This window comes from Mytilus trossulus, chromosome 2 (assembly GCF_036588685.1).
Source record: "Mytilus trossulus isolate FHL-02 chromosome 2, PNRI_Mtr1.1.1.hap1, whole genome shotgun sequence".
Lineage (NCBI taxonomy): Eukaryota > Metazoa > Mollusca > Bivalvia > Mytilida > Mytilidae > Mytilus > Mytilus trossulus.
This window is the reverse complement of record NC_086374.1, coordinates 52,797,341-52,819,324: the sequence shown is the minus strand read 5'-3', so window position 1 is coordinate 52,819,324 and position 21,984 is coordinate 52,797,341. Positions and strand designations below refer to the sequence as shown.

Here is a 21,984-nt window from a genome sequence, read left to right as displayed (position 1 = left end):
AAGCAGCACAAGGCGAACAATGCAACGGGATGCATAATTAATGAGGCCCCTAAACGATCATAAAATGGAAATTAGGAATGTGTGAAAGAGACAACAACCCGACCATAGAACAGACAACAGCAGAAGGTCACCAACAGGTCTTTAATGCAGCGAGAAATTCCCGCACACGGAGGCGTCCTTTAGCTGGCCCAATAACAAATATATATATAGATAAACGATTTCAGTGATAATAAACGACATATTTAAACATGTATACGAGTTAACTGAAAATCGACGTCCCACTTAACGCCGTAAAAAATAGATGAGACAAAATAAAAAAAAAACAAACACACAAGACTAATGAAGGCCAGAGATTCGTGACTTTGGACAACCGCAAAAAAAAATCAGCAGAGTTAAACGAGTTTAGTGATACCTCAACCTTCCCCTTATACAAACCAACACATAGCAATATGCACACTTCGGCTCAGTCATTATCGCTGTCGCAGTCAATACCACTTTCCTACGGGCAGTCCATGTATCACGATAATGACTAGTTTTTCAAGAACTATTATGTTTATTTCATTGAGAAACTATGTTTTGGTAAATTCGCATAATTTCAAAATGCCTAAAGCAAACTCGCTTAGTTGTATTATTTTTATGGCAAAGAGTGAAGACCAGTTGTAGTAAAATTGACATTCATTTTAGTGCAATTTTTAGTTTATAAATACTTTATTAATTAAGTTTTCTTAATTTTATAATTAACGAAAACATATAATAAAAAATTCAACAACTTAAATATATATTAATATTGAAAACAGGAAAATGTTTTATCAAAGGGACATCTCTCTTCTAAAAAGAGAAACAACTTCCCACCGGTCATTATCAGACGGAAACCACACCCCACCGGTCATTATTATGTTTAACTTTGTTAACGACCGGTTTTCTGGTCCGTTTTGTTCTGTTAATGACCGATTGAATTTATTACTGAAGAATAATGAATGTCATGTGGCCCATGTTATCCAATAAAAGAAGCTTATTCTTAACCGATATGAAATAAAGTTTAATAGTAGTCGGAGTTCGAATTAGAATAGGTAATAGAAGAAACTAGGAAGAAAATAACAACGATTAACATAGAGTAAGACAGAAAAACTAACAGTCACTGGCATGCCAGCTTAACCTCAATTAGCCGATTGAAAGATTATGTTATCATCATATGAAAACCAAGGTCAATCCATCCCGTAAGGGGTTTAGTTTTATTTTTTTGTTTAAACAGTATTTCAATCAAATGCTACCAAGTGAATCAATATTAAAAACCAAAAAATACCATCTTTAATGCCCTGACACCAGTATCATTGTTAAAATCTATTCTTTATACGTATATTGAAAGGTTTGGCTGGGATTACTATTGAGGTGAAAGACCAGATTTTCATGTTTTTTTTTTTAAAAGAAAAATACAATAAAAGATTGGATGCGAAATACCGGAACGTATAAGATGTCTGCACATTGATTTATATTTACAAATAACGTCTTTGTACCGGTGACAAACATTAGTTTTACTAACTGTTTTTTAAATTATTAATTGCATCCTGTCAAGTGAAGCTAGAGGAAGGGAAATAAAATCGACAAAGCAATCGCCAAAGAAGGACAATGACTTTTATATCATATCCGATAACGATCGAAAGTCATGTTGGTTTTTTTTTGGTTTTTGTGTTGAAGAGGTTGCCTTTTTTTTTTTTTTAAGACATACAAACGTTTTATTTCTAAATATTTCCTGTGTACAATTACCTTAGTCGTCCAGGATCAGGCTAAGGGTCCCTGTTTACAAAAAGAAACCATCTATCCAGGGGAAATAGAAGGCAATAAAAAAAGTTATCCACTTTTAACCTTGGAATACATTTAGTGTAAAAAATATAATATCCATATAATGTTAGAAGCATCTAACAGTTCTACACTTTAATTTCAAAATAGTAAGTAAATAATTATAAGATACCCACATAAAAGATGTGCATTTACTACAATAACCATGATAGGCTAATACTTTTTTTATCATTTGTTTTTGATACAATTATTATTCTAATACTATAAACCATAAAAAATGTACTTTGACTCAAGCTGTATAAAAAATGTCTAAATTTTCATTATTACAGACTCCAATTTTGTCTTATCAATGATATCAACGCCTTTCAAAAGAAGAACACATTTTAGATTATATTTCAAGTTTTGACTTATTTGCAGATCTTCTTTAAGTGGTTATATAGGTATTTGCTGTTTTCAAATTATTTTTTATCTATTATTGTTTTTGTAAAGGATTAAACGGACGAAACAGTTCCTTTAAGGGTAATCAATTCTATAAAGAATCAACTATCGCTTTCGTTCATTGCGCTTATTGTATGTTCAATTTTGCACTAGTGACATACAAGGAACGTTAACAAAATTATAATTCGAAAGGACATCGCAATGATCACTATGTATCCGTATAATCACATGTGTTGCTGATAGTTGTGACGTCTGTTGATTAACATCACATTATCTACCTTTTTCCTGCCTAAAAATTTAAACAGAAAAAGTGACCTATAAGGAAAAACAGTTTATATAGATATTCTTTAATAACCTATCATTTTGTACAAATCAAAAACAAAGTTTAAAGTAACAAGTATGAGAATATAGAACGATAAAGTGATTAGTTTAAAGCAAATTAATATCTAGCAAAACCCTGATTCGCCATATAAGGATATGCCTGAACTGGTGGCGGCATATATGGTTGAGCTACTGGTGCCATATTTAGATGTATTTGAGTTGTTGGATTCATCGGTGTTGGATTTCTATAAGGATCTGAAGGTTCATACTTCCGTATTGCAAGCAGTATTGCAGAGACAATGAAAAGAACACCCGAACCCCATTCGATCCAGTAAGCAAACATCTTGTTTTCTTTAATTTGTTCTCTCTGATATGCCGACCACACTCCGGTCACACCAAATATCATTAGGCCTAAAAAACGAAAGGTTTAATTACATGTAACTGTTCAAGAAAAATGTCGTTTTAATATATATGCATCTTACTTAAAAACCTTCATAAATTAAGTTTCTCTTAAATTGGTTTTACTTTCAAAAAGTCATAAACATGCCCATAAAGTTTTTGCTTGTTTTGTATGACTTATACAGACTAGCATTTCCCAAATACCGTTCTATAGAGTTAAAAGCGACATGGACTCAATATTCATGCATCCCTCATAGTGGAAGAAGATCGCATGCTCTCAATCAGGTTTCTTATCAGCCTGGATGACACTGCGTATAATTCTTTTAAAAAGATAACAATTTACGAAAACAACCAACCGGGAAGACTGCTTCTCCTGTAACATGTTGAATAGCGATAAAACCGAATTCCTAGGAACGTTCAAAACGATAAGTTGTTTTATCGAATGGCAAAATAAAAATCAGCTGTCATCATCCTGACTTGGTACAGGGATTTACTCATGTAGAAAATGGTGGATCAAATTGTTTTTATTAGCTTGCTTAACATCTTTTATACTTGTATGAGTTCTCATTGTTTCTCTTTGTTGAAGGCCGTACGATGACCTTTACTTTCTTACATCCACTTTATTTCATTGTGTTGGATAGTTGTCTCATTGGCAATCAAAGAACACCTTATGACTTTTATATAGTCTTCTAACACATTACTTAACTGTCACAGTAATTATATAAACATGTACAGAATCTATAAGGAATATGTTGTTTGACGAAAAGGGCGATATAGACTTTTGGTCGACGTTTCTCTAGTAATTTATATATGTAACGACCTACTATCTTTTTAAAACACTAAAGGGAATTAAGAACTATAAACACGAGACACTTCAAACTTTTCAACTATTAGCAACAAACAACAACCACCAAATTACAGGTTCCTGACTTGTAATATGCACATGTAGAATGTGGCGGAAATAAATATGTTTAACTTAAAAGGCGCTCCACTCTCCCCAACCTGAGACAGTTGTAAAAGAGGGACGAAAGATATCAAAGGGACAGTCAAACTCATAAATCTAAAACAAACTGACAACGCCATGGCTAAAAAAGAAAAAGACAAACAGAAAAACAATAGTACACATGACACAACATAGAAAACTAAAGAATAAACAACACGAACCCCACCAAAAACTAGGGGTGATCTCAGGTGCTCCGGAAGGGTAAGCAGATCCTGCTCTACATGTGGCACCCGTTGTGTTGCTTATGTGATTACAAATCCGGTAAAAAGTCTAATTCGGTAGGTCACATTCATGAAAGGGAAGGGGATTGTAGTTACGACGTAAGGAACATATCCGATATCATTTGTCAAACGGTTATTCCATAACGGTCAACCAACTCGTGATGGCGTCCGTAAAATTTACGAAGGGATGATTTGGACTGAACTCTTGGTTTAATAGCTTCCTTGTGAGCAGTAACCCTCTATCAAGAAAATCATGATAGGAAATGCAAGCACGGGAATATCGTATCAATTGGGAGATATATACCTCGTATGCAGGTGCTGCTGGAATGTTGCTACTTAGCTTGAAATGGAAAGTTCGCAATTGGAAAGCTGAAATCATCTCTTTTGTCGTAAAGTTTTGTTTTCAACCGATCCTCATTGTCAATTTCAAGATGTGAGTCAAGATATGAAGCCGACTTAACTGTATCTGTAATATCCTTTATCTCCAATTCGAAGGATAGATGCGTTCCACATAGTCACCAAATTTTGAATTGTTTAGTGAAAGAACGTCATCTATATAGCGGAAAGTAGAGTTAACGGATATTGCTAACTTCTTATCTTTCTTCCTAAGAAGTTCCTGCATGAAGTCAGCCTCATAATAATAAAGAAACAAGTCGGCAAGTAGAGGTGCACAGTTTGTTCCCAGTGGGATGACTCAGTCTGTTGAAAAACACGTCCTCCGAACGTAACAAATATGTTGTCAATCAAGAAATCAAGCATCTTGATAATATCGGTTTCAGAGATTTTTTTGTTTGAATCAGAGTGATTTTTTACAGAGTATGATTTGTCACTATCTAAGACAAGATACTTGTATCTACGTTGGCCATTCTTTTTTATGATGCAAAGTGATACCAACTCTTTCAATTTGTAACTTGTTCTTGTCAAAACCCTGGTGGTGGATTTTTCTCGCTGAGAGACCCATTGGAGGACTTCTACTATTTTTTGCTTGTTGGTCGGGTCTTTGTCTCTTTTGGCAAATTCCCCATTTCCATTCTCAATTTTATTTATTCTTCGAAATACTAACAGAAGTATGATTAAGTTGTCAATATAAAGAAGGATGATGTGGTATAATTGCTAATGAGTCAAATCTCCACAAGAGACAAAATGACACAGAAATTAACAACCTTAAGGTCACCGTACGGCCTTCAACAATGAGCAAAGCCCATACTGCATAATCAGCTATAAAAGGCCCCGAAATGACAAATGTATAACAATTCAAACTAACGGCCTAATTTATGTTAAAAAAAACCCCAGATCCTTTGTTGGTTGCTCATAAATCAATATAAAATAGGAAAGTAAGTAGAAAAATCAACGAGATGGTGCAAAACAAACACATATAGTTTAATATCGAGAAAATAATAATATCTGGAAAATAAGGCTTGTCTATATTAATGCCACTTTTGGAAGTGGACGATTCTTTTATTTCCGATCTTTAATAATCAAAAGTGAATAATACAATATTTAACCGAGCACTATGTAACACTGCATTATATATGTTACAGGCATTTTCTAAATTTAGGCATTTTGTAAAATGACTGAAATTTCAGGCATTTTCTAAAATGCCTAAAGTTGACAGGCATTTTACAAAATGCCTAAAAAAACCTAGTCATTTTGTAAAATGCCTGAAATTTTTAATGAAAATTTCACAAATTGCCTGGCCTGTTTTATCTTGCAAATTGTGTAAACATGAAATACATGAAATAGATGATAGAAATATATTGTAAAGCTACAAAAAAGTGTTGAGTAAAATAAAGTTAAGATTATTCTTTAAAAATGTAGTCTGAAGGTTAAGTTTTCATGTTTTACTAGTTTTAATGTCTATAATTAGAAACTCCATAGAGCAACAACTATGAGTTTGTACTAAGTGTGTTGTTCATTAATTATCTTCTGTCATTATTGAAGAAGGGCAATTTGTTCTTACACCTGAAGAAAGATTTACAAACCAACTAATTGAAAATGTTGATTCTTATCAGAAAAGTGTTATATGGAACAGAGAAAACTATGAAACTATTTTGAACAAATTTAAGATGGGAATAAAAGGACATTCCTCGGATTATTATCATATGCAAAACTAGGTGCATATCTTCTGTTGAACTATAACTTATTTAAAAACATTATTTTCAAAACAAGTGTCAATTTTATAGACTCCTAGAAGCCAGGAGTCGGTTTCACAAAAAAATCTTATTTATAAGATCGGTCGAAAGTATACTGGATTGTTAATGACTTGCTATCAATCTTAGTCGTACTTTTTTTTTGTGAAACTACTCCTTAATTGCTCATCTTGCAAAATATTGAAAATAAAAATATGATGCACTCAATTAATATTTTAACAATTGGTCAAGTAAAAACAAGGACATAATCACATAAAAAATGAGTTAACAACTTCAATTACCATTAAGCATTTGTTAAGTTGTCTCATAGACCTATTGAATATGCATGACATATTTGCCACTGGAAATTTAGCATGCACCAATTCATTGAACTGAAAATTAAAGATGGAATACAAGATGGACTTCACACCCGGAATCAGTTTGAAATGTCTGGTTATTGCTTTTCAATCTGCAATAATGATAATTAAATATCCTTTAGAAAAGCTTTCGGTAAAGTTTATTTGCGTGATGGTCAGGGTTACACAAACTGTGTCTGTAGTGCTAGCAGTAAGACTAGATGTAACACTAAGAATACAAATATGTAATATTACAAGTAGCAACAAATAAAAGTCATCTTCAGTGTTTATGTAAATGATTTAATTACAATTACAAAACTGCAACTGTTTAAATTGCATGCTATATTTAATGATAGAATAGAATTATCTATTTGATATTTCAAGTTGTTAGATATTGAGTGCATTCCATTCAGTTTCTAATCTTTTAGGCATTTTGTAAAATGCCTTACATTTTTTTCAGGCTTTTTATAAAATGCCTGTAAAAAATAGTCAATTTGTAAAATGCCTAAATCATGCAGGCATTTTAGAAAATGCCTAAAAATTTCAGTCATTTTACAAAATGCCTAAATTTAGAAAATGCCTGTAACATATATATATTATTGCTTGGTGAATGATCATAATGAAATTAGTTCTATTTAAATGATTCTGCTCTTTGTTCGGGTTGTGGTCTCATTGACATGTTCCCCATTCCTATTTGTAACTAATTTACGATACTATATATGTACTGAGATTCCTTGATCAATTATCATTTACATAATGTCGTGTGACAAATATATGACAATAAAATTATCGGAAAAAAAATTACCTCCAATAAAAAATAAAACACGAGAGACAGGATAGGCACTTGTGCAGCCAGGTTCTTTTCCTTTACACAGCTTTACTATAAGTATTATTACGCCGATGAATGTTAAGAATGAAGAGCCCATCGCTAGACCTTGGCAAGTTCTCTCATACCCTACAATAAAAAAGAGTATCTATTAAAATGCATTTTATTAAAAAAACAAAACAAAAAAACCCAACCAAAACAACTTAGCTAATTTAATATTGTTATGCAACTTTTAAGTGTGAATAACTCTTTTCAACTTACGGTCCTGATTTCTGACATATTACATGTAAATGTTCTCTCTATATTTATGATCTGAAGCTCCCATATGCAAGATCTTACTAATTTCAAAAGCTTTCGGCTGTATTTAAATTTCAATAATGTTATCTGTAAAAATTACTAAAAGACATTCTAGAATACAGCAAGTTCCCAACAATACAATAATCATAAATTAAGTTTTCATACTGACAATGATATCATTTCTCATCTAAATAAAAAAAAAACGACGAGTAAAGTAGGCTATATGAGCTTTGCGTAAAATAGGTTTTAAATATCGGTATGCAAATAAATTGCTCGAGTACATGCTTCAATTTATTTTCCTGATAATTTATTTTACCTCTTTGGAAAACGCAACTTATTCTTATTAGTATGCATGTATTATATGTGAATAGATCGAAAAGACTGCAAATACAAAAATGTACATTATACTTTTAAAAAGTAGAAATTAAAGATGCTAGGAAAACAAATATTGCAATATTCATTTAAAGTTGGGCATTACATTGCACAGACTTTTAACATGTTCTTTGCTTTGATTAATTGATAAAAGTCTGGTTTCTGAACATTTATTTCCTTCATTATCAAATTTTATTTACAATGCTTTATTAAGACAAGTGTATATTGGTTTTCAATGCCTTTTTCAAAACTATGAAAATGAAAGAGTGATTGAATGAATAAAGTAGATGAATAACATAGAATATTCATATCTGGTTGACATCACCGAGTTTTAACAACTATTATCAGAATATGTAACAGAAGGAACTAAAACCGTTTTTTTTCTAAAGTGAATTTTGATTGGTTAAATATTTCTCAGTGATGTCCTGCCATGGCTTTGTTTGCATTTGTTTGTTAGCTTAAATTGTTGGTCATGAATGTTTGTCTCTAATATTTAATTAACTGTGAATTTGTATTCAGATATCGCAGATCAAATTTATTCGTTCATTGTGTAATCATACGTTTTTTGATTGAGTTAAGTCTGCCAAATGATATTTTATCGTGTGTTTTTCTATGTTGTGATGTTATGCTATTGTTTCAGAAAAAGGGAGAAGGTTTGGATCCATTAAAACGTTTAATCCCGCTGCAAATGTTTGCACCTGTCCTAAGTCAGGAATCTGATGTACAGTAGTTGTCGTTTGTTTATGTAATATAATACGTGTTTCTCGTTTCTCGTTTTGTTTATATAGATTAGACCGTTGGTTTTCCCGTTTGAAAGGTTTTACACTAGTAATTTTGGGGCCCTTTATAGCTTGTTGTTCGGTGTGAGCCAAGGCTCCGTGTTGAAGGCCGTACTTTAACCTATAATGGTTTACTTTTTAAATTGTTACTTGGATGGAGAGTTGTCTCATTGGCACTCACACCACATCTTCCTATATCTAAGTAAAATGACAATGATACATAAAAGAACCAAGCCCTACAGACCTCAAATAAACTGACGGTGAAAGATACTATCAATGAATCAATATTTCAAAACATGCCATCTTTAATGACCTGACCCATATATATGAATGAATGAAGTGATAACTACTTACATTTCTTATCATCTTCCCATAGAGGAGTTATGTCTGTACACTTTACTTTTCCTGAATACTTGGTACAAAGTTGCCATAATCCACCATAAAAACTATTATCACCATAAGACTTGCCATACCAGTATGGCAAATAAGATGCTAATCCGTGGGCAACAAATGCAGTTAAAGAGAACAAAAACCCAACAACAGCAAGCCCTTTATGTTTCCTTCGCTCCATCTGTGATACATCAGCAATAATGTGATTAAAAAATAGTTGTTGCGTCGGCGCTTTGCCTACGTTTTCCGAAATCTCTTCTCTCTGGAAATTCTGCCTACAGTTCAAGTAATTTGTCAATAGCACATATTTTTAAAGGTGTGTATTACTACAAGAAATACAGAGGAATTCGATGGGTTTTTAAACCATAAAAAAGGAGTCGTGTGTTGTCATATTATTGTTAACAAAGCGTGGGTACAAGACCCATATTTTATTCAGGATGTTCAAAACAATTCAGTCAATTCTCAATTAAAAAAAGGAAAAAAAAACTGCTTGTCTTATACTTAAACCCTTTTGTTAACTCTTTTTCATAAGCGATATAATTAATAAGATATTCACAAGGATCAAAATGACACATAATTGTTCCAAACATCTGTTATAAAATCCCTCGTTTAAACCTTGTTTTATTTCCTTTTTGTATTATGCGATAAACGTAAATTTAATATACAAACTAAACAATGATGAAACATTTATTAAAATATTTTAATTGACCTCCTTTGTTAATCTATTCTATTGACGAACCTTCAAATAATGAATTCCTAATTTGTCTCAATTTAAAATCAGTTTTGATCATATGAAGATATTTAAAGAGAACCTAGATACACACTATTTTGTTTAGCAAATTATAAGTGGTAATACAACTTCCCTTTAATGTGATATCATACTTTTTACAGTTACATGCGGGTTGGGTCGAATTTTGAAATATATACTAAAAATTTGATTTGATTTGCGTTTGTATTATTTGGAAACTTGATTTAAAAAAAAATCAAGTTTCCATATATATAAATATATATATATATAAATTGTGTTTTTAAGAATGTTCTTGGCTTTTAATTGTTTGTTTTGTATATTTTATAATACTATAGTACTTCGGTACTGCCATGAAAATACGGACTTTTTGTGTTATTAAAATTTCTGTGACGTGTATTGTCGAAATGCGCATCTGGTGCAAGAAAATTGGTACCGTTAATTTTATTACTACCACTGGGTCGATGCCTCTGCTGGTGGACTATTAGTCCCCGAGGGTATCACCAGCCCAGTAGCCATTACTTCGGTACTGCATGGAAATACGGATTTTTTGTGTTATTAAAATTTGCTGTAACAAAATATTAGAAATTATCATAAATTCAGGAATGTATCTCCCTCATGCAAAGCTCTGATTCCTTTCACAGATTTGGCTATTCTTTTAAAACCTTTTGGATTATAGCTCTTCATCTTTTATATAAGCTTTAGATTTCAAATATTTTGGCCACGAGCATCACTGAAGAGACATGTATTGTCGAAATGCACATCTGGTGCAAGAAAATTGGTACCGTTAATTTTATTACTACCACTTGGTCGATGCCTCTGGTGGTGGACTATTAGTCCCCTAGGGTATCACCAACCCAGTAGCCAGTACTTCGGTACTGGCATGCAAATACGGATTTTTTGTGTTATTAAAATTTGCTGTAACAAAATATTAGAAATTATTATAAATTAAGAAATGTACCTCCCTCATGCAAAGCTCTGATTCCTTTCACGGATTTGGCTATTCTTTTTAGACCTTTTGGAATATAGCTCTTCATCTTTTATATAAGCTTTAGATTTCAAATATTTTTGCCACGAGCATCACTGAAGAGATATGTATTGTCGAAATGCGCATCTGGTGCAAGAAAATTGGTAGATTACCGTTAGTTTTATTATCTAATCTAAATAAAATCATCTGTGATTTCCCCACTAAAAATGGTACAAACAATTACTTACCGGGTTTATTAATAACGTTCGCTACACGACGGGTGACACATGTGGATCATGATCTGCTTACCCATCCGGAGCTCCTGAGATCACCCCAGATTTTTATGGGGTTCGTGCTAAGCTTTTAGTGTTTTATGTTGTGTCATGTGTACTTTTATTTGTCTGTTTTTTTTTCATTTTCAGTCATGGCGTTGTCTGGAGTTTGTCCTTTTGGTATCTTTCGTCCTTCTTTTTAAATGTATTTTCAAGATTTGTTTCCTTTTGACGTTGCGTCAATTAGTATTTTTCGTTAGCACACTTTTTCCGACCTAGTATCGAACATCCTTTACCGTATGAAGACCAGCAGTACACATTATGAGTAAAAACAGTGCATAACTGTCACTGATGAGTCTTATGTAGACGAAACGCGCGTCTGGCGTACTAAATTACAATCCTGGTACCTTTGATAACTATTTGTATAGTAACACACGTACAAAAATGGTCAACAGGGACTAAATCAATAAATATAAAACGAAAAAAACTGTAGTACACGAATCAAAGCAATCGAAAATGACAACCCAAGGATCGAACCAAAAGGTATTTGTTAGGGTTGTCAGCAAATATGAATGTCCCGATCTTTTAAGGACATAAATAAAGGCAACATTGTATACCGCTGTTTAAAAGTTATTGAGAGAAAACAAACCCGGGTTACAAACAAAAACCGAGGGAAACACATCAACTATAAAAGGAAACAAAGAAACAAAAGTAACACTTATGTGTAACGAAAACAAACGACAATGCAATCTAAATAGAAATGAACTATAAGATGATAACTGCCAATTTCCTCACTTGGTACAGGATATTTTAAGAACTAAATAGTGGATTGAACCTGGATTTGTGGCAAAAGCGCTTTTTGTTTTTATTCTTTGTTAGTATTTGTTTTACCGTTTCTATCAATTGACTAAGCATTTTTAAACTTACCTTAATGTGAGTGTGTTCATGTGATCAACTTACAAAATTTATTGTTTTATGTTAGTCTTTTTATTTTTGAAAATACTTGATTGACTCGTCCAGTCGCGCCCCTTTTTGGAGTTCTGGCGATTTTTAGAGTTTTTATTTTTAACCTTAACTTTATCTCCCCAATTGGTTGATTAAATGTGAACAACTGTTCATTTATCCTGCCTTTATTTACGGAAAATTATAGTGTCTCATTTTATACGTAGTGTTTCATTATATATTGAAGAATAATAAAATTAGCACCATGTTCGTTCATTTGAAAACTCTATCATTGAAATGAATGCAAGTCATTTTAATCAAGATGATCTTGCAAAACTTCATTCAAAGTCAAGAAACAATGACCAAGGAGTAACCGGCTAAGTCAAGACAAGAAGAACTATATCTTAACTAAGGGTCAATACAAACCATAAACATTAAAAGCCCACATTTTGTCTCTTTGGAAATGTAAATACAAAACACTCAATGAGGGCATTATAAATCCTGAAACATTTGAATTCCAAGTTTGGTATTTCTTATATGTATTGCATATGTCAAAGGGGTCAAATCCAAAACTTACAGGTATTCATCAAAGTTATATTATTATGAACCAACTGCAAAGGATACTCGATAGACTGCTTCATATATGAATATGACAGTTGTTATCCATTCGTTTGGTGTGTTTGGACTTTTGATTTTGCCTTTTGATTTTGGATTTTCCTTTTTGAATTTTCCTCGGAGTTCGGTATTTTTGTTTTTTTGCTTTTCACTTGATGACGGAGTTTGCTATACTAGTAAATGAATTTGAATTCATCATTGTAGAAAATTCAATTTCATGGGACACCATGAGTGATTTAAGTCTATCAATTCAGAAAAAAGCTCTCTATTTTGTCGTAAATGTTTTGAATTGTTATCCATGATAAGGTTGATTATCCATCCCGGACAATCTGAGAAGCCGGACAACCTGAGAAGACCTACAGGGTTTTGATACGGTTCATGTTGCCCAGTCATAATACACGTACTATTTGTTGTTCTCAGACTAATAGCTCTTTTTGGCTCCTTCATATCTTTATCATACAGCAATATATATAATAAGTAGTACTACGTCTAACTAAGCGACAACTCTTCGACAGGTCCACCATTGGACCTATAGTGAATGTGTTGCACATCTCAAAACACATTATATTTATTATTACTCTAAATATCAGCACAACAATTTCCTCCGCAAATTTTGGTTCTTCCCTCTACGGGGTTCGATCTCATGCTATTAGGATATCGAGACAACATCGCCTGCTCTTAGTCCAGCGCTGTATACTGATCGTGCAATGCTTAGATAAATATTTGGCTTCTTCAATGTGTAGGGAGAAATTATACGCTTTACTTATGATTTTGAGACAGTTCAATAGGGCTCTACAATTCTTGTTTTTTTAAAATGATCTTAAAAATTTAAAATTTATTATGATGGTATGCTATTATTTCGAAATCTGGTAACGAAAACATTTCACAGGAAAATATCAATTACAACAAAATAATGCAAATAAACTCATCAAAGATAGCAGGATTAAATTGTGTATTTACGTTAGACGCGTCTACAAAAGACTCAATTCCAAAAAAAGTAAGAAAAAAAGGTCGAATAAAACACGAAGTTGAAGATCATTGAGGATCAAATTCCTAAAAGGTTTTGCCATTTACAGATTAGGTAGTCTATTCTTGAGGAAGAAAAAGCCTTTGAATTTAAAAAAATCAAATGTTATGAAAACAGTTAATTTATAAATATGACCATATCAATAATAATTCATGTCAGCACATAAGTGCTGACTACTGGGTTTCTGATGTCATATGCATCGAAACTCATTCCTTCAGTAGAATTGCACAAAAAAGCAATAAGTAGAACTATTTTCTGAAATAATAGCAGTTAATTGGTTACAGAATAGAATATAAACATTATTTTAAGCATCGAAAATCGTCAATGACTATAAAACCACGAGAGAAGTGTAAACAGTAACAATAGCTTGGTTTAATTTCGAAAAACTCGTTTATTTAATTATATGTCATTGTATTTACTTGTTTGTACTACAATATTTAGAATTGAACAGCAATTTAGTAAGTATCTGGAAATTCAACTTTTGTCAAGAACACCTTTCTGGGATAGAAGTTAAATTCTCACACGATAGACAATATTTGATGACAAACACAGAAAAATACACATCAATAAAAAAAAAAGTATATAAATTAAAACCATAAAGAGTAAGACAGCGTGAACTCAGAAAACCAAAAATGAGACAAAGTTCTACAGAACCATGTGACTATGTAGAGCCCAACTTGAATTTTTTCACAACAAAATATTTATTCAAAAGCGTTTTTGTACTGCTAGTCTGGAAGCAAATACAGTATGACATATTTCTTACAGTCTATATATACTTTTATTATATTTCATTGTCATGCATGTTATGAAATAGGCTTCCACGCTCCAAGCAAAATGTTCTTCGATTGACTATTACAATGTCTGTAAATGTGTCATTTTTGTTGCAGAATGACTAACTGTACCAAGCTCGTAAAACATGAAGATGGTATGCATTTAATTTGCATTCTTTGATTTCCGTGTTTATGTTGATAGTGGCCATGTGGTTGGTAGCTGGCCATGGATTGTTTATCTTTATTGTGTGTTTTACTTTTATGACAAATAATCTGGATATACATATATGTGAAAGGGGAGGTTCGTATTTGGTATAAACAAAAAATTAAAAGTACCCAGGATTTTGATCTTACACCTAATACTGTAGTCTTTGTGGACCATGCCAATGTGTTGTTGGTTGTTTCCTCAGTTTGTATAAGTTTTGTCAGAGGAATTGATGGTTATTTAATTCCTGATTTCCTATTAATGTGTTATTATATCGGCAATGTTGAGCGAAAAACAGCTAGAGAGACAATGACCTCTATGCAAATGATTACTATTACTATAACGTATATATACATATAACTGACATGGAATGAAATACAGAAACCTCACAAGCCTTCTGGTTAGTCAAAATGCATAAGTACAGTTTTGGCAGATTAGATACATACAATCTAAAACATTATTGTTAATGTTCTACATTTAAAATATGGACTTTTTGTATATTTTTTTTCTTCAAGACTTTGGATCACACAAAGTAATCTTTCCTTCATCTTTTGTCACTATATATAAATAATATACAAAAGAAGACCTTTTGGTATAAAAAAAATTCATATGAATATGGCTTTTATTCTATGAATTGCATTTGTATCAAACTTTTTGTCATTTTTTTCTACTGGTAAAAGAACTTTTGTTATCTTTTGAAAAAAATAAAATACTTTACATTTAAAAGGTTATATTTTGCTTTGCACCTTTCAAACACATTTTAGCAATTTAAAGATCGACTTTTAAACATCTTTTGTAAAAATAAAATTGATCATTTCACCTTTGTACTAGTTTGGCTAGACGAAACGCGTGTCTGGCGTGCTAAATTATAATCCTGGTACCTTTGATAACTATTTGACTAACTTTTGAAAAAGGTATACAAAAAGATGACCTTTGAGGTTTTTTTTTTAAATGTATTAAAAAGTCATCAAAATGTAGTCAAAATTGACCCTTTTAATCTTTTTGATATCTCAAAAGATATTTTTTCATGCAGTATATAAGCTGCATAAATACTATACCCAAAACGCAATATAAGCTAAAGACTTAATGTATCTGCAATATCAACAAGACATGGTCAACAAATAAATCACCCTGGCCGAAATCGTAGGTAGACTCCTCACAGATGTAATCATTTAGGAACTATATTCTAGGCTGCATTCTAAAGAGTGAAAATGCACATATGCACATATACTTAGTATGTGATTGACATATTTTCGTTCAATTTTTCATTTGTTATGTCGTCGGTACGTTGCTGTATACTGACATATATCCTTTCATCTTATTTTTTTTCTTCTCAAACATCAAAGGTGACCAGTATGCATACAAAAAGTCATTAAAACAATGCCATGCGTCTTAAAAGATATATTTATTACTTATATCCAAACAGAACCAATATAAACAAACGTAATGTTAACATCCACAGGAAATAGCAAAAGTATATAACTAGAAATTAAACTTAAGACTGTGCCCAACGTTGATTTTGTTTCGTTGTTGGTGTGACGGAAGTCTCTGGAGCATACATTGGAAGTGCAAGAAGGATTGCAGATAAAATGAATAATCCACCAGCACCACACTCGATCCAAAAAGCATAAGACTTGTTTTCTTTAATTATGTCCGTCTGGAATAATGCCCACACTGTGGTCGCAGCTGCAATCATCAGTCCTAAAAAAAATTATAATGCATTATAGTATGAAATTGTTTAGGAGTACCAACATCTTAACGTGTTTTTTTTTAATCTGAAGCGAGAATCACTTACTTTTAATTTTTACAATATGTTATACAGTTTAATGCATTTGAATACCTACTATTTACTTTTTCCTAAAGTAAGAACATATTTGTTTTTTGTGGTAGCAAATCAGATTTAATCTTTAAAAGTGTGTGTAGACTACACTGTGTATTTTTTTAAAGAAGTTTTTAACTCATATATATATATATGTTTATCGCTGTTTTAATTAAAAGGGAACTGATTGAACACTAAAGAAACCAAACCGGATGTGAAGCATAATCTCGAAGCAATCTCGTCTTTAAGTTCTAAACCTGAAGATGTGTCACAGAGATAACATCCCGTACAATAAGAAGAATATTTTCCAGGGCAACAAATGGGTCTTTAACGAAACGAGAATAATCTACTACCTGAGGCGACATCAGCTGAACCCTTAACAATAATATATATAAGTTCATCGAAACGGAAGCCTCATTAAACTTTGAAACATATGAAAATAGAACCAAAATTTGAAAAACACTCACAGGCATAACAAAGTCTAGAGGTTTTTAATGTAGGACATGTGAGATCTGAACCCTCCGCCTATTCCTCTAACCAATGTGGAATAAACAAATATCTCTAATTCTTCGTCAATTCATTCCTTTCTGCACCCATTGTATAAAAAAAATAATCAACGTGTGGTTTGTTTGATTTCAGTACTTCATTGGCTAAAATCCGATTATGACGTCGAATTTTCTTGCTTTCCTCTGAATTTCCTATTGTGACGGCATGAAAAAATGCGACCATGTCTGAAGACATCAAATAGAAAGAACACATCTTTTTGCAGATCATTCGAAAAGAAGGAATTAGTTTGACTGCATAACGTTAGAAAATCCTTAGAAAAACCGATTCCACCACCAAATCTCGTGTAATACGATATTTATCCACGTGCACTCTCGAAATTTAAATTTTAAATATTGAAAACGCAAAAGCAAGCCTCGCTTTTTACATTTTAAATTTAACTTTCTCGAGTAAATAAATATCGTATTACACTCGATGCAGTGGTAGAATCTATATGTATACAGAAACATAGATTTATTGATAAAACTGAGTTACCTAGAGTCGCGGGGCAAAGATTTTCATGACTATAGAAAAATTGGAAAAAATTACCTCCGATAAAAAATAAAATACATGAAGCAGCTAGGCCACTTTTGCATACAGGTTTTGATCCTTTACACATCTTTATGATAAGTGTTATCACGCCGATTAATGTAAAAAGTGTAGCGCCCGTCGCTAGACCTTGGCAAGTTTTCTGATACCCTGAAATAAAGATCGAGTTATTATGAAAATATATTTTACATTATAAAATTGAAACTTAGTAAAACAGTGTTAAACATAAAATGTATTTTATTGTGATTGATATTTTTAATTCAGCCCTAATTTCCTACATGTTATATCTTAATATGTTTAATCATTGTCTTAAATAATTCGTTGTTTAAAAAATATATCACCAGCCAAGTAGTCAGCACTTCAGTGGTGACATGAATATTAATTAAATGGTCATTTTCATAAATTGACTGTTTGCAAAAGTATGAATTATTCGAGATACCATTGATTTTCTTATCCCAGTCATAGATTACTTTCTTAGCAGTATTTGGAACCAACTGTTTAGAATTTTTGGTCTTCAATGCTCTTGAGCTTTATATTTGTTGGGTTTTTAGCTATTTCGATCTGATCGTCACTGATGGGTCTTGTGTAGACGAAACGCGCGTCTGACGTGTCAAATTACCTTTCATACCTTTTAACGGGCGATATTTTTTGCGCCACAACTTAATTGCGCCAATACTTCTTTTGCGCCACCTAATTTTCTAAACTATAGGTTTCATTTGCGCCAATAAAACAATCATCTAATTGCGCCAATTTTATTTATTTTTATTTATTTATAACAACTAAATGTTTGACTTCCCTCTTCCTTTACCCGGCCTTGGGAATGGCAGTTCTTGCAATTTTCACCAAGTAAGGAAAACATTTTCTTGTAACAAGCTTCTGATTTTGACGGCAACAAACAACATACTAAGGAAATATAATGTCTATTCTAAAGCCATGTATAGTATAACGTTGTTTGAAATATTTTGGACAATATTTATAGGTACCATCAGCAAAAACTTCCTCTGTACACATAAATTTTAAATTAGCCTCGCATCTTTTAAAGTTAGTCCGCTTTTTGGATCGTTAACAATACAAAGTTATCATCTTTGTTTGTTACAATTAACACCAATATCATCCAATATTCTGTGAAATTCTGCTGGTTTTTCTAGGTTGAGTCGGATGCAGTTTTCTTCTCTCTCTATACATTAACTGACGCACATATTTTAAATATTTCTTTTTTAAATTTTCTTCTTCAATTTTGAAAAGCTCTGAATTTATCATTTTTTGAAGGTTGTTTTGACAACATATCGGTTGCTTTTATTTTTCAGACATCTTCACTCGTGAAAAAATATTCTATTACTAAACAATTTTTTTTTTAATTTGACGAGTGTTCAGTTAAATCTTAAGTAGAAAGGTAAATAATTTATACATTTATGATATAGGTAAAACATGTACAAGTATGATACAGGTAAAACATGTACAAGTATGATATAGGTAAAAATTATTTACAGGTAAATGTGGCACAATTTCATTTCATTTATTGGCGCAATTAATACCATCAAAATAAAAGGGAGTGGCGCAATTAATACCTTTTCAAAACTGCAATTGGCGCAAATTGATTCTGCCCCTTTTAAACTAGGGAGATGTCACTGCTGGTGAAAGTTTCGTCCACGAGGATATAGCCAGCAAAGTTGTAGGCACTTAGGTGTTGACATGAATAACAATTATATGGTCATTTTCAAAAAAATACTGTTTGAAAAAGTATGAATTATTCGAAATTCTAATAATGTTCTTATCCCAGAAATCGACTACTTTGGCCGTATTTAGGTCAACTGTTAGGAAATTTGGTTCCTAAAGCTCTTCAACTTTAAATTTGTTTGGAATTTTAACTATTTCGATCTGAACGTCACTGATAATTCTTATGTAGACGAAACGCGCGTCTGGCGTATCAAATTATAAGCCTGGTACCTTTGATAACTATAAACTTCTCCTATTTTCTCATCTTACTGCATCCGAATGCACGCTCCGATATGTTATTGGTCATTACGAAATTCTGCCAAGGATGTGCCCAAACGACAAAAGCTTAATTTTATCATATATAGAATATAGCCTTCTTCTGATTTAAATCGAGAAAAGCAAACAGTGGTGGTAATATTAACTTTTCAGTATAATAAATTTGCCACGCTGTGTATAATTGTTATATCCATTCCATGTTAAATATTCTAAATTTTTTTTTTACAAACAATATTGTATTTTGTTTAAATTTTGCATCGTGAACTACAATAAATAAAGGCAACAGTAGTATACCGCTGTTTAAAACTCATAAATTCATGAACAAAAAAAAAATCGGGGTAACAAACTAAAACCGAGGGAAACGCATTAAATATAAGAGGAGAACAACGACACAACACCGAAACGCAACACACACAAAAACGGACCAAGCATCAGACAAAACACCAAGAGAATAACAAATATAACATCAAAACCAAATACATGAATTTGGGATAGACAAGTACCGTGACACGTATTATCTCAATGTAAATTTACACTAAAAGATAAGAGAAAACAAACGACGCAACATTAAAATGTAACACACACAGACACGAACTATAATATAACAATGCATATAACATATTCCTGACTTTGAACAGGACATTTTTAAAGGATAAAATGGTGGGTTGAACCTGGTTTTGTGGCATGCCAAACCTCCCTCTTTTATAGCCATGTGAAATATAACATCAAAATGACAACTCAACACCACAAGACTACAATATAAATAGTTCACAATTTCAATACGTCAGAAATGCATTTTGTCCACACTAGACCTACTAGTGACGCCCAGATACACAAGTTTGAAAGCCGATACAAGTACAAAGTACAAAATGATAATAATTTTTTTTACTAGAAACAAATAAAAACAAGCAAAGAAAAAAAAATAATAACCAAAAGCAAAAAAAAAAAAATGATATTTGAATTAAAATGTAATTCATTATTATATAGATATATTTTTTTTTATCGAAATAAACATTGTGCCATTAACCATTGATATGTTTGCCCATATAAGCGGTTTGTTTTTTGATATATCCAGTTGCGCATTTTGTATAACATATGCTATGCAAGTATTAACCGATTGATATATTCGTTATATTAAATAATTCAGGTCTCTGGACATGGTTCTTTCCTTTCAAATTACATTTTTTTAATGATTTAACCATATTGACGCTTATTATTACACTTATTTGATTCGTATTATCATTTTTTTCAATGAAATTGAATGCCTGAAAATAAGAATCAATCTATGAAAGAAAGTTCGAACCAATGAACGCAAGAGAGGACGAATAAAACAAAACAAATTAAAATGACATAATGGAATTAATGAATCAATTAAAAAAAACCTCACACGACAGTTCACTGTCCCATGGTTTCAACTCCGTACATTTGGCTGTTCCGGATATTTCGTAACAAATTTGCCATAATCCACCATAAACATCAACACTACTGACGGATTGGCGATACCAATATGGTAAACCAATTGCTACTCCATGAGCAATAAATGCAGGCAAAGAGAAGAAAAGTACAACACCCACAAGACCTTTATGTTTTCTTTTCTCCATTTCATGCATATATTTCAGTAATGTCTTGAAATATTTATGAAACAATCATCGACGAAACTTCCTTTACAATGTCAAAGTCAATTTTCAATATTATTTTCCGAAAAAAACTAATTTGCTTTGTAGAAATACGTTTGAATAGAGCATAATTGTCGTAAACCTTAGGTTTTTAAAACGATATGTAATTAAATGGTCACACGAAACCAATTATACACCGGTAATTTTTCAACTTACTCTTTATTAAGTCCTACGTTTTAACTTTGCAGTTCAAGTGTTTACTTTTGTGGTATTGTATATATATAAGTAAAAACAAAGTTAAGATTTATCTAAAACTTCACTAAACAATGTTTGAGCAATTATTTAAATACTTTAAATAACACAACTTGGTTCATCTGTTGTAAGATCAAATCAAATATGGACGTTCTTAAAGTGAAATTCATGTTAAATTTTGGAAGATTAATATCTTTTATGAGTTTCATCAATATCTTAAAGGGGCACTAGCTGCCAAATTCATTTTCACCGATTTGACTAAAAATTTCATATTTTATTTATTTAAGAATTGAATGCTTGTTTTTGTAAATTTATTTGGATGTAAAAGGGTTGACCGAAGTA

General features: G+C 31.9%; 2 protein-coding genes across 2 annotated transcripts; both read right to left on the bottom strand.

Moving 5' to 3' along the window:
- Window positions 1–2,205: 2,205 nt before the first annotated feature.
- Window positions 2,206–9,609, bottom strand: LOC134705234 (uncharacterized). Its single transcript, XM_063563995.1, has 3 exons — window positions 9,293–9,609; window positions 7,470–7,619; window positions 2,206–2,967 (listed from the first exon to the last, which is right to left on the bottom strand). Exons 1-3 carry the CDS (start codon window positions 9,507–9,509, stop codon window positions 2,675–2,677), a joined length of 660 nt encoding a protein of 219 aa, XP_063420065.1. The 5' UTR covers window positions 9,510–9,609; the 3' UTR covers window positions 2,206–2,674.
- A 6,757-nt stretch (window positions 9,610–16,366) lies between these two features.
- Window positions 16,367–21,548, bottom strand: LOC134705853 (uncharacterized). The gene is made up of 3 exons (XM_063564566.1): window positions 21,162–21,548; window positions 17,783–17,932; window positions 16,367–16,572 (listed from the first exon to the last, which is right to left on the bottom strand). The coding sequence occupies exons 1-3, from the start codon at window positions 21,382–21,384 to the stop codon at window positions 16,367–16,369; spliced, it is 579 nt and encodes a 192-aa protein (XP_063420636.1). The 5' UTR covers window positions 21,385–21,548.
- Between the last annotated feature and the right edge of the window lie 436 nt (window positions 21,549–21,984).